Source organism: Cornus florida, unplaced genomic scaffold, assembly GCF_030987335.1.
Source record: "Cornus florida cultivar Cherokee Brave unplaced genomic scaffold, ASM3098733v1 CherokeeBrave_3.0.0_Hap2_Chr02, whole genome shotgun sequence".
Lineage (NCBI taxonomy): Eukaryota > Viridiplantae > Streptophyta > Magnoliopsida > Cornales > Cornaceae > Cornus > Cornus florida.
Window position 1 is genome coordinate 47,894,322 of NW_026775572.1, and position 12,535 is coordinate 47,906,856.

The window sequence follows — 12,535 nt, forward strand, 5'->3', positions numbered from 1 at the left end:
ATTTGAAAATTTACTTGCATCAGTCTCTCCATGTTGGACAAAACTCACCCTCGAGTTTGGAGTAATTTTGCACAATCAATCAAAAATTCGAGCATGGCTTTCCATCCCTTCTTTCTTATTTTCTAAACTCGAATCAAATACGTTAATCTTCTTATACTAACAAAGAATACACTAGCATAATAAACATGGATTTTTCTAGAGGTCCTTTGAAATTGGATAGGTTTGCAAAACTCAGTGGAACATGTATCTTGAAGTACAAGTGTAATCAACTTTAATTTTTCTTCCAACAATTGCCTAACTGTCGTAGTACGCTCTAAGAATTCATCCCAAATTATGTGATAAAAGTGAAATTCATTATTTTTCATCCCCATGGATCCAGAAGTTTCATAATCAACCACGTTTCCTTCATTATGAGATTACTTTTGTAACTTCCTTATCATATATCGTTAATTCATCCCAATGCATAGATATATTTTTGACTCGTATGATTCAATGTGTGGTTCTTCATAAAAAATTGGAGGCTTACTCCAAACAATGAATAATTTTTTAGTAGCTTCCTCTTCTTCTTGTGGTTGTTCTTCTTCTACACTAAGATATCCTGCAAATTCAGGAATTTCCTCCTCAAAGTCGCCATAACAACCCTTTTCATCAAATAAAATAGGTGTTGTATTGCTGCAAAAAAAGGATTAACAAAATTCTCTTCAAGATTATCCTTATAAAAAAGCAGAAATCTGAAAATTGATATCTATCTGCTAACGACGACCAATCTGCTCGTCGAGTGATCAATAGTGACACGAAAAATAAAACAAATTTTTCGCAATAGTCTCGGTGTCTGACATATCCTTATTCACTAAAACATTGTCATCAACCGGCCGGTTGACAACGTGTTTACCCAATAGTTAAGTCAACGACTCAACTTGTCTCCATAAAAACTCTATCTCGCTTTTGTATTGCTTGGGTAAGGGTTTAGCTAGATTCTGCATCGTAAGATTTCCTCCTCTCAATAGTTATCATGAAGGCATGATTGAGCAGTTGGAAAGCAAAACCTAAGCTTTAATATCAAACTGACACCGTCTTACCAATAGGATACGATCAAATTGTCTTCACAACAATATTAAAACGAAATTAAAGAATAATGCTATAGAAAGGAGAATTGCAAAGTTACAAAGCAAACTTTATTTGTTGTAAAAATAATAATCTATTTAATAAACTGTAAACCCTACCAATTACAAGGATTTATATAGAGTTTTTTCCTCCCCAAACCTAGCCTTATAGTAGCTAACTACAAATATAAAATAAAATTAAAATAGGAAAACCGTTGAAAATCAGAAAACTGCTCAAAAAGGAAAGCCGATGAAAATCATAAAACTACACAAAATAAGGAAACTTACAAAATATGGAAGCTTTTTGGAAAACATAAATTCCACTTAAAGAATTTAAAATTCTGCCTGCATCAGTAATATACCTACTGCAATACTCTTTCTAGCTAGCAATATGCAACACATTGTTGCGGCTAACACGGAGAATATCGTCGAAAATTGTAAAATTTTGCCACCACCAGGTGAGGTGGCTGATCAGTTTCTTCCCCTCACTTTTTTCGACCTTCCCTGGCTAATACAGCTACCTACAGTCCAAAAGCATCTCTTCTATGAGTTCCATCACTCTAAGACCCATTTCACAGAGTTCCTTATTCCGCATCTCAAATGTACACTCTCCCTCACCCTCAAACACTTTTTCCCTCTCGCTGGTAATTTGACCCTCGTCAAATTCTAGCAAGCCCGAGATTCATTTTGCGAAGGGTGACTCAGTTTCATTAACCTTTGCTGAGTCTAGTGACAATTTCAATTACCTTACAAGAAATCAAGCATGAAATGCTGATCAATTTTATCCCCTCGTCCCTCATATGCTGAAGGTTGATACTCATGTGTCGGATTCAATAGCAATAGTCCCACTTGCAGTCATTCAGATCACGCTTTTTCCCAAGTCTGGGATTTGTTTCGGTTTCACCTACTACCATGTTCTAGCCGATGGTAATGCCTTTCACGGTTTCATGAAGTCATGGGCTTCCATTGCTAAATTTGGAAGTGACACTGAATTTTTACTTGGTGGGTACCTCCCTGAATATGATAAAGGATCCAATTGGGCTAGGTACAATATTTTGGAGCCATGGTTGTGAGTTTGAACATGGAATGTTATGTCACACTCCAAATAATGTTTGAGCCACATTTTTCATATCCTGAATTGATGTTCAAGGACTCAAGGAATTGGTTATAGACCGTCGAGGGACACAACATACATCGTCATTCATGGTTACATGTACCTACATATGGGTTTGCATTCTAAAAGACGAGGATAATGATGATGATGATGAATTGGTGCACTTTGTTTTCACAACAGATTGTCGAGAATGTTTGGATGCACCCATACCCGCAACTTACTTTGGTAATTGCATAGCATTTTGTTTTGAAAAAGCAAGATGTAGCCAACTAATGCAAGAAAAATACGGCTTTTTTATAGCAGTAGAGTCGATTGGAGAGGCGATTGCCACATGGGTTTAAAACGGTGAACCAGAGGGAGTGTTGAAAGGTTCAGAGACTTGGCTCTTAAGTTTTAAAAGGGACTAACTTTCATCTATCTGTCAATAAGGCAAACCTTAAGGGTGTGAGTGTAATTAACCATAAATATATATATATATATATATATATATATATATATATATATTTATATTTAATATTATTAATTTAATATTCTTACATACAACTTTTAAAATAAAAAATATATAAAAGATTGTTGACACACTGTGAATCAATTTTGTAATTCTTTCACAACCAATATACTCCCACCATCCCAATTTAAGTGTTGCTTTTGGGGAGTAGTAATTTTTAAAGGAACACGTGGAACATACATTATCTTCCTGAAAAGTTACTAAATTATCCTTTTAAGTTTTGAATATTCAAGTTTGAAATTTAAAACTTAAAGGACATATATGAAAAGATGTGAAATATATTGTTTGAAAAAGGAAAGTGGACAATTATTTTGGGACCAAAAAAAAGAAAAAAAAAAAAAAAAAAAAAAAAAAAAAAAAAAAAAAAGAAGAAGAAGAAGAAGAAGAAAGAAAGATAGCATGACACTTATTTTAAGAAGTTAGATTTCCAAGAGATATAATTTCAATGGGAGCGCGAGAGAATTTGTATAAGAGTTCTTATTCAACAATCATCAAAAACTAAAATCGGTCCATTACTTAAAATATAATATACTCTCTCTGTCCCACAAAAAATTATCCACTTTTTATTTTTAGTTGCCTCCAAATAATTGTCCCAATTCAAAATGGAAAATACTTGAGTCCTGTCCCATCATGACAGATTATGTCCTGCACACTAACGTGTCCCAATAAGAAGTTGACACTTTTTTTAAACTTTAAAAAATACAAAACATGGGTTATATCTATTTTTTATAGTTAAACCCGATAGATCTATTTTTTCCCTTACTCAACTTTGAATGTTATTTTTAATTAACTCATGGAAAATTGTATTTTCTACCTTTTTATGTTATTTTAAATTTTTTTAAGAGAAAAAACTATCCTTAAAAAAAATGAACTAATCATTTCTATTTCTTGTGAGATATATTTTTGTAATTGGCATATTTCGGTAACAAAACAAGTTAGTTGTAATTTCAGTTACCATATCAGAATCGACATCGACTGCAGAATTTGAAGGTTGTATAGAATAGGAAAGTACTATTGATCATCAAAAAGGAAAGAACAACATATTAGGACATCGTTTCCCACTTATGACATAATTACCTACATGGTATATGTTTAGAGTTACCAAAATACAGAAAATCCATATTCCGGTTGGATTATGTCAAGTGGGAACTGGAACCTAAATTTGGGAACCCGTTCCAGAAGTTAAGATTCAAAGAACTCCATTCTATCTTTTGGGAACTGGTACAATGATTGGGAATCGGTACCAAAAGTCCTGACAGCAACAGGTTTTCAGTTTCCTTGTTCTATTTGATTCCTTTTTGATCCAATTTTCCTTCCAAGTCCTATGCACGAAATTTCCTTTATTTTCAGAAGGAAGATGACTTTACAAACCTCTATATAAACCATGTCATACACATATGTTTATTCACGGCTTTTGCTCTACAAATTCATTATTCTTAAAAGCCTTAGGAAGATTATTTTAATTATTTTTGCAGAAAATTAGAGTTGATTTATTTGTCATCTTTCTAGAACACAAACACATAAACACATAGAGAGTTTAGAGTTGTGGTGTTCAAATCCTGATCTTGATCAGACAGTTGCATTTACATCGATCGGACGAAAGCAGATCTACTTCTACATTGAATTCAGACGATTGAAGAACAGAAGTAAAAGCGATCACACTTTGAAATGGTTGGATCATTTATGGAGTATTATCTAATCTACCTGCTACTCTTCTACAAATATCAAGCATAAGCCTAAGGTCAAGTTGTTGTTGGACGGGGTGACGCAAAGCCAGAGGATTGTCAACAGTTAGTGTTTGGTAGAACGATAGGGTGTGAGCCAGAGTCAAAGTTCAGTATACTTTGTTTCAAGCATAGTGGATCGGTTTACTTTGGACTGCACAGTCCACGAAGTTTTTCCCATACAAACAGTTGACGTATTTTATCAACTGGAGTTTCCTCGCTAAAAATCTTGGTATCATCTCTAACTTTATACTTTGCTTTATTTTATCTGTACGTGATTAATTGTTTAATTGCTAAAATAATTAAAGTTGGAAAAGACACAGATCTGTTTTAAAATTATCAAAACTTTCTAAATAATCCGCTACGTACGACTCACAATTTGGTATCAGAGCCAATCTCTACACATTGAGTTGATCCTTGTTGGAAAGTTTTGTTTTGATTTCAAAATTTGATTTTTAATCATGTCTTATGCGTTGAAAGAAGGAGGTTCTAATCAACGTGGTCTTTTGTTTGAAGAAGATAATTATAATTTTTGAAAATCAAAGATGAGATCTTATTTGCAAAATTCTGATAGTAAAACTTGGGCTATATTTGATCTGACTATTCACCACCTACAGAATATAAAACTGTAGATGGTAAAGAAGTCAAGGTCTTAAAAGATCCGTTTGCTTTTACTACTATTGAAACTGAGCGTAATGATGCTAATGACAAAGCTTTATATGCAATTATTAATTCTGTTGTTCCATCTGAATATTCTAGAATTTCTGATTATAAAACTGCTAAAGAAGCTTGGGATATTTTGTAGGTTACTCATGAAGGAACTTCAAAAGTGAAGTTATCCAAAATTCAGATGCTTTCTCATAACTTTGGAAATATCGTGATGAAAGAAGATGAATCATTTTCTGATTTTTATTCTACTCTTCTTTAATGTGACCTGAGCGTGTGCACAAAATAATACACAACACTTTGAGTTTAGAAATTAATGTCAAGTGGGCATCATACTTTAAATTTATAAACCGCTTAACACCTATACTATGTAGTATGAGTGAAAAGGGATCGTCCCAAGAGATTATACGCGTTGGAATTTTAGTTTCGACTTTAGTGTATAACAAGATTGCAAAGAGATTTGGGTTAGTGATTAAACTTTTTCAATTAATGAAAATGTAATTAAAATAAGACTAAAGTTGAGATAGGGATTTAAGAGATGAGAAGTGAGGTGTTGGGGTGCATTGGAATCGCCACCAAGTTCATTCACTAAACCACACATTTTCAACTAATTGGAGAAAACCTTCTTGTGAACAAAATGCGACTACCAATTGCAATATTAAGAATGAACCATCAAATTCAAGTATGAATTGTCTACTTAACCAATAATTAAACTAAGTGTAGAACAACCCATCAATCCTAAGCATGACCCATCAAACTAGTAACAATTATAGCACACATCAATCTAGAGAATCATGAAATTTGCAATAATAAGCCATGGAATATCAAATCAAGTATAGATTGTCTACCTAACTACAAGTATGAATTAAATTATAGAACAACTCATCAAATATAAACATAACCCATCAAATTAATTGACAAACCCATTCAATGAAAATCATGCATAGCCATCACTAAATCCTTAATTCATCACATATAGATATGCAACAAATATAGAGTAAATAATGTAGAGATTAATTCCCTAATAATCACACATAAGACAACATGTGATTGCATAGAGAATTAGATGGAAATATATAACCATAGAAATCAAAGGAGAATCCAAGATTCATTAAATTCACAAGGCTAAAACACTAATCACAAGATATTATTCCCTAAAAAGTATGAAAAGAAGGGTTTAGGTTTATAAACTTGGAGCTTATCCAAGCCCCAAAGAGAAGTCTAGCCAATCATAGAGGAGGTGGGTGTGATCTTGGAACCCTCAAGGGCAATCTCCAAACATGGCTCCATCTTTTTCCTTTTTTTTTTGCTGAATTCTAGAGAGAAAGAATGTGTAGATCTTAAGATGTGTTCTTGATGCCTCCAATCTTCTCTTTTCTTCTATCCCTAATCTCTCTCTTTTCTAGAGAGAGGAACTAACTATTACAATGTAAAAAAATAAAATTCAAGACCAAAGATATATTACAAATTCAGTTCCTTTTAAATACAAGGTCCTTAGAGTAGTGAACAAGTCAAAAAATAAGCCTTCAAAATATCTAATTCCGCAGCTATGTGATAGGTGGAGTTTGGGTGCGTGGGAATAAAACAGCTCGCTGCTAGCATATCTTTGATCGATCCAAGAATATCTTCAATTGATCGAAGAATCGATCCAAACCCACTGGTGGTGAAATTCTTCATTTTTGACCTTTTTCCAAATTTTTCTGGAATCTTCTTGGAACTTTTGCTTGACTCCAAAAAGGTTGTAATGGACCATTTTTAGCCCGTTTAAACCTTATCGACCTAACAATAGACAAAAACATAAATTAGAACTAAAACATGAAAGTAAGATAGAAGAATAGACTAAAATACCTTAGCTTATGTGCTAAAATACATCACATTTAGATATTGCTAGTCCCTAGTAATGAACTATAAAGAAAATAAACAACAAACAACTACACAACTATGAACTAGAAAGTAATGAAAGGATAACGCCACTTTCGTAGGGAACACGATTGCATTTAGCATATGTAACAAGCCTTTTAAACCCCTAGGTTACCCTAGTGAACGAGTGAAGTCTTGTGAAGGTTTCTAGAAATGATACCCACAAACATTAAGTTATTTCTCACTAAAGAGGCACCAACATACAAAATAAGCATTGGGAGAAAACTACTTCAAGTATGCAATTTTTCAACCATTTTGAAGCAACTCTCTAAAATTTCAACACCAAACAAACAAGTATGGTCCTCCACACATCAAAACAATGATCATGCAAATCAAAACAACTCTAGAATCTTTTTTAAGTGAACCAGCACCAAATATGTTGCTATCTAAGCCAACTAAAGAAATGATCACATCCAGCCTCAAACTAGCACACAAATCTAGTACCGATCATCAAGACAAAGAATGGACCTTTTATTAAAGCTTTATTTATCTAGGTGTACTTATTTTTTTCACTCGACTTTTTATTTTTAATATTTTTTATAGGATCAAAGATGGAAGCATGGTGTAATGTCGTGATCTATTAAGCTTTCTAAAAGATTCATGAGGTCGAGCGTTAGGTCAATGACTCCCAAACCGGACGACGTTAGGGCACTATGTGTAGAAACACCCCTAAGGACTTACAAGCTCAAAACAACTAGGTTATAAATCAAAATAACCTCCATCTAATCATTTTTCACTTTTCACATTTTAGGAGAAGTACTCACTTTTATTTGCTTTTGCAAATTTGCATTATTTTTTATTTTTTTTATATTTTTTTTTAATCTAGAGTTTGGGCCTTCCACTTTTCGGCACGAGAAATTCAATACTTGATGAGGCTAGAATCCCGGCTACTTAGTGAAAAGGGTTTGTTATCCACCTTTGTCAAGAATGAAAGCTTTCAAAGCACTACTAGCTCAATTGAGATATAATCAAATCAATAATCAACAAAGTATGTACCCGACAAATGAATACTAGTGTGTGTCTGTGCTAGTGTAGAATCTTAGAGTGAATCTAAAAAAAATCACAAAATTAAGATGATGTAGACCACAAATGCAAGCAAGATATCAATCTTTTAAAAAATTTACTCCTAAATGGTATCCACAAGGCATACAAGGAGTATTGGACTCTCAAAATAAGCAATTTTTAAATTCTAAGTATCATGAGCCTCAAAAGATCAAAATCATAGCAGACATCGATCTCAAATGTCCATCATGCATTTAAAGATCAAAACTTTAAATAGAATGCAACAAAGTCACCTTACTCTCAAACTTAAACCGCACATTGTCCTCAATGTACAATGAGAACAATGGAAAATATAGAAAGAGTATACCATGGTGGCAAAGACGATGAAGCCTGGTAATGATCCATTGGAAAATAGTGCATCCCCAAACTTGGAATCAAAAACCTACTTGAATAACCACACTAGCAAACACACATCAAATATCAAATGGGATAAGAATAAACAAATTAAGCTTTCTAAGGCAATATGGTATAAGATAAAAAAGATATGAGATTAAGCATTAGATAAAACATGAAAGTAGCATGACAACACATAAGAACACAATAGTGAAAAGTTTTTATATTTTTTCTTTTTTATGAAAGCATGTTAAGAAACAAAAATGCAAGAAATATGCACAATGATTGCTAAGTTTAACCTCTCTAGCAAGACAGAATGCCACTTTGAAAGATTGTTTTATTTTTTTATTTGTTTTAGAATATAACATGTATGTACACAAACAAAAATAAAATGCAATGAAATAAAAATGCAATAAATGAAAAATGCAAGGAAAGAAGGAATGCAAAGAAATAGACACCATTTTTTTTTTTTTTTTTTTTGTGTTTCGATTGATCGAGAATTCTGTTAAGGATACCCCTAGCCGTGAAAATTTTAGACGTAATTCCGATTGATTGAAAGAAGTTTCGATCGATCAACAACCTTTTCGATCGATTGTGATAAGAGTTGATCGATTGAAAAAGTCTTCGATCGATCGAACTATCTCTGGGCAGAAAAAATTTTGGAAAATTTTTGAAACTTTTGGCACATTTTTCGAAGGTAAATTTTTTTTATTATGCCTAACATGCATGAAATATTCAATGAAGCTCAATGAAACATATCTAGATGCTGCAAGAAGTGGAAAATAAAAAGAAATGGGGCAGGAATAGAGTTGTGAAACTCTACGAATACTAGTGTTTAACGTCTCTAGAAAGATGTTGGTTCGACTCATTAGTCAAAAGTGTCAAAAACCGGATATGAAACATCTTTATTGACCATCTTTTCAATTTTCTCATTTAATGCCTCACTTACAACAATGAAATCATCCTCCAAAAGAATGACTTAAAAAGAAATGAAAGAGATGATTTAATTCCTTTCATCCACGGTGTTGAAAACAAAATCAATAATGGTTTCCTTTACATCATTTTTATGCTCTTGAAGTATATTCAAATAATCATTTTCTTTGTGAATTGGCAAGGCAATGTCTTTCAAAGACTCATTAGGAATATCTAGAAACACCTTATCTTCATCCATTTTCTCTTCCTCAAAAATCACCATCTCCTCACCTTCCAAGTTAGCTAAGGAGTTCATTAAATAGTTGACTTCAATTATGGAGTTTTCAATGTCAAAACCACAATTTTTATACATTTCAAAAAGGCATATCTCAAGAGGGTCTTTGGAGATAATAGAAAGAAGGCTCTCTTCAACAAGTTCTTCCTCCTCCTCTCCTACCTCTATAGTGGTCACCGTCTCCTCACTCTCTAAAGTATCAAAGGCCGGAATCAAATCATGATCAAAATAAGGAAAATCCTCATAAGTCATATTGTGCTCTATTGGATTAGCCATTGGTGGACTCATTAATTCCTTAAATTGCTCACTTACTACTTCTTCCTCACTCTCCTCATCCTCATCTATATAAATTGAAGTTCTTGTCATTTGTTCATTTGCCTCTTCCTCCTCCTCTTGACGAGAAAGAGTAGTTGCAATTTGCTCAACTTGAGCTTCTAACTTAGCTAAAGTTTATGAATGAGAATGAATAAGTTGAGTTTGTGAATTATATACATCAAGTAAAGTTAACATTTTTTCTTGAAATTCGGGTGAATACTTAGAAGGTGGTGGAGTTGGTTCATCATAAAATGGTGGAGGAGGGTAATAGTCATAAGAAGGATTAAAAGAGTGATCAAGTCCATAATAAAATGATGCATGTTGAACATTGGACTCAATCTCATAAGGATTAAAATATGATGGAGGGGCATAAGGTGAAAGGAAGAAATTTCGCCCTAAACTTGGATCAAACAATTCTTCCATTTATAATTAAATTCTAAATTCACGAAAATATTATCCTCCACACGGGCTGATACTTGGACAAAAATTTAAGCAATATAATGAGCCTTAACACGGGCTATCTTAAGCATACAAAGAAATGAAACAATTAAGCTACAAGATTTTCAAGAAATGCTCACAAAGGTCCTTAAGTAACTTCAAATTTCAATACTAGCTTAAGCTCCAATGAATGCTTTAAGATCCAATATTTGCCTTCCTTGTAGTCAAGTACCTAATTAATAAATAATATCAAGAATGAGAAAAGAATATACAAAATAAAATAAAATAAAAATAGAAGCAATCAAATGAACACTATTGTCTAGTCTAATTCCAACAAAACCGTTAATCCCCGGAAACGGCGCCAAAACAATGATGCGACCCTAGCGCGTGCACAAAATAATGCATAACACTTTGAGTTTAGAAATTAGTGTCAAGTGGGCATCATACTTTAAATTTATAACCCGCTTAACACTTATACTATGTAGTATGAGTGAGAAGGGATTGTCCCAAGAGATTATACGTATTGGAATTTTAGTTTTGACTTTAGTGTATCACAAGATTGTAAAGAGATTTGGGTTGGTGATTAAACTTTTTCAATTAATGAAAATGTAATTAAAATAAAACTAAAGTTGAGATAGGGATTTAAGAGATAAGAAGTGAGGTCTTGGGGTGCATTGGAATTGCCACCAAGCTCGTTCACCAAATTACACACTTTCAACAAATTAGGGAAAACCTTCTTATAAACAAAATGCGATTACCAATTGTAATATTAAGAATGAACCATCAAATTCGAGTATGAATTGTCTACCTAACCAACAATTAAACTTATTGTATAACAACCTATCGATCATAAGCATGACCTTTTAAACTAGTAATAATTATAGCACACATCAATCTAGAGAATCATGGAATTTGCAATAATAAACCATGGAATATCAAATCAAGTATAGATTGTCTACCCTACTACAAGTATGAATTAAACTATAGGACAACACATCAAGTATAAACAGAACCCATCAAATTAATTTGACAAACCCATTCAATGAAAACCATGCATAGCCATCACTAAATCCTTAATTCATAACACTGTAGACACTAAAATTTTAGTGGACTTTAATTTGGACAAATGGACCCATTAAATATGGGCCCAATGTTTAATTAAGTTATTTAATTGGCCTAAGTATGGTCCACTTAAATTATTTAATTAAGCCCAGTCTAGAGTCTAGATGGTCAAATAAAAAGAATAATTATTCCTAATAAAATATATTTGGAATAATTATTTTTAAGGATAATTATCATAATATATCCGGCCCGGCCCAATTATAGTTTTTTCCTTATCAGGAGATGAAACGTGTCATCATCCTATTAATCCAAGAAGCCTATAAATAGAGGCTTGGAGGAAGAAAAAGGGGAGAGGATTCAGAATTCAGAAGTCTACAAATTCAGACACAAATTCAGAATTCAGAAGTTCAGAGACTCAGAAATCCAGAGACTCATAATTCAGACACAAATTCAGAATCGAAACCCAAAAGCGAAGAACATCAAGCACATCCAACAATGTGCCGTTCTTCATCAAATTCCACAGTGATTCAAGAACAAGCTCGTGCAGCCCTTGGATCCAACCAACCAAAAACAAGGAGATCGAATCAGAGGACCATTCTTTTTTTGTAAAAGATATTACAAAGGACTGTACTCCACATTCATAAATTAATAAAATTCTATTTGCTCCATATTTTGTTTCTATTGCAGACTTACAAAATTTGTGTGTACAAATTTGTGGCACGCCTGGTGGGACCACCTTTGCCTCTCATCTCTTTCTCCTACCATCAAGTTTCTTCTCTATCAGATTATATGGCTCCCCCTAAGATTCAGACAGACAAGAAAGCCCAAAAGAACATCGCTATTGCAAAAGTCGACGCTAAAGCCACCATGAAAAGTGGCACGAAGACCAAATTAAGTGATGGAAGTACCTTGACGGGCCCTGTGACACGTAGCAAGTCCCAGGCGATGGCGTCATTCAAACTTCAGCAAGATGTGGTGAAAACTAATCCTGCAACACCGGCGAACGTGAAAACTCAACATGTCAAAAACCTTGACATTGTTCTAAAGGAGGCTCCACCACCAGATTCACTTTGTTCTATCTAT

General features: G+C 33.4%; 1 protein-coding gene across 1 annotated transcript; it reads left to right on the forward strand.

The window, feature by feature from the left end:
• The first annotated feature begins 1,903 nt into the window (after nt 1–1,903).
• LOC132296200 (anthocyanin 5-aromatic acyltransferase-like) lies at nt 1,904–2,558 on the forward strand. Its single transcript, XM_059794417.1, has 2 exons — nt 1,904–2,105; nt 2,254–2,558. The coding sequence occupies exons 1-2, from the start codon at nt 1,904–1,906 to the stop codon at nt 2,556–2,558; spliced, it is 507 nt and encodes a 168-aa protein (XP_059650400.1).
• Nucleotides 2,559–12,535: the final 9,977 nt, after the last annotated feature.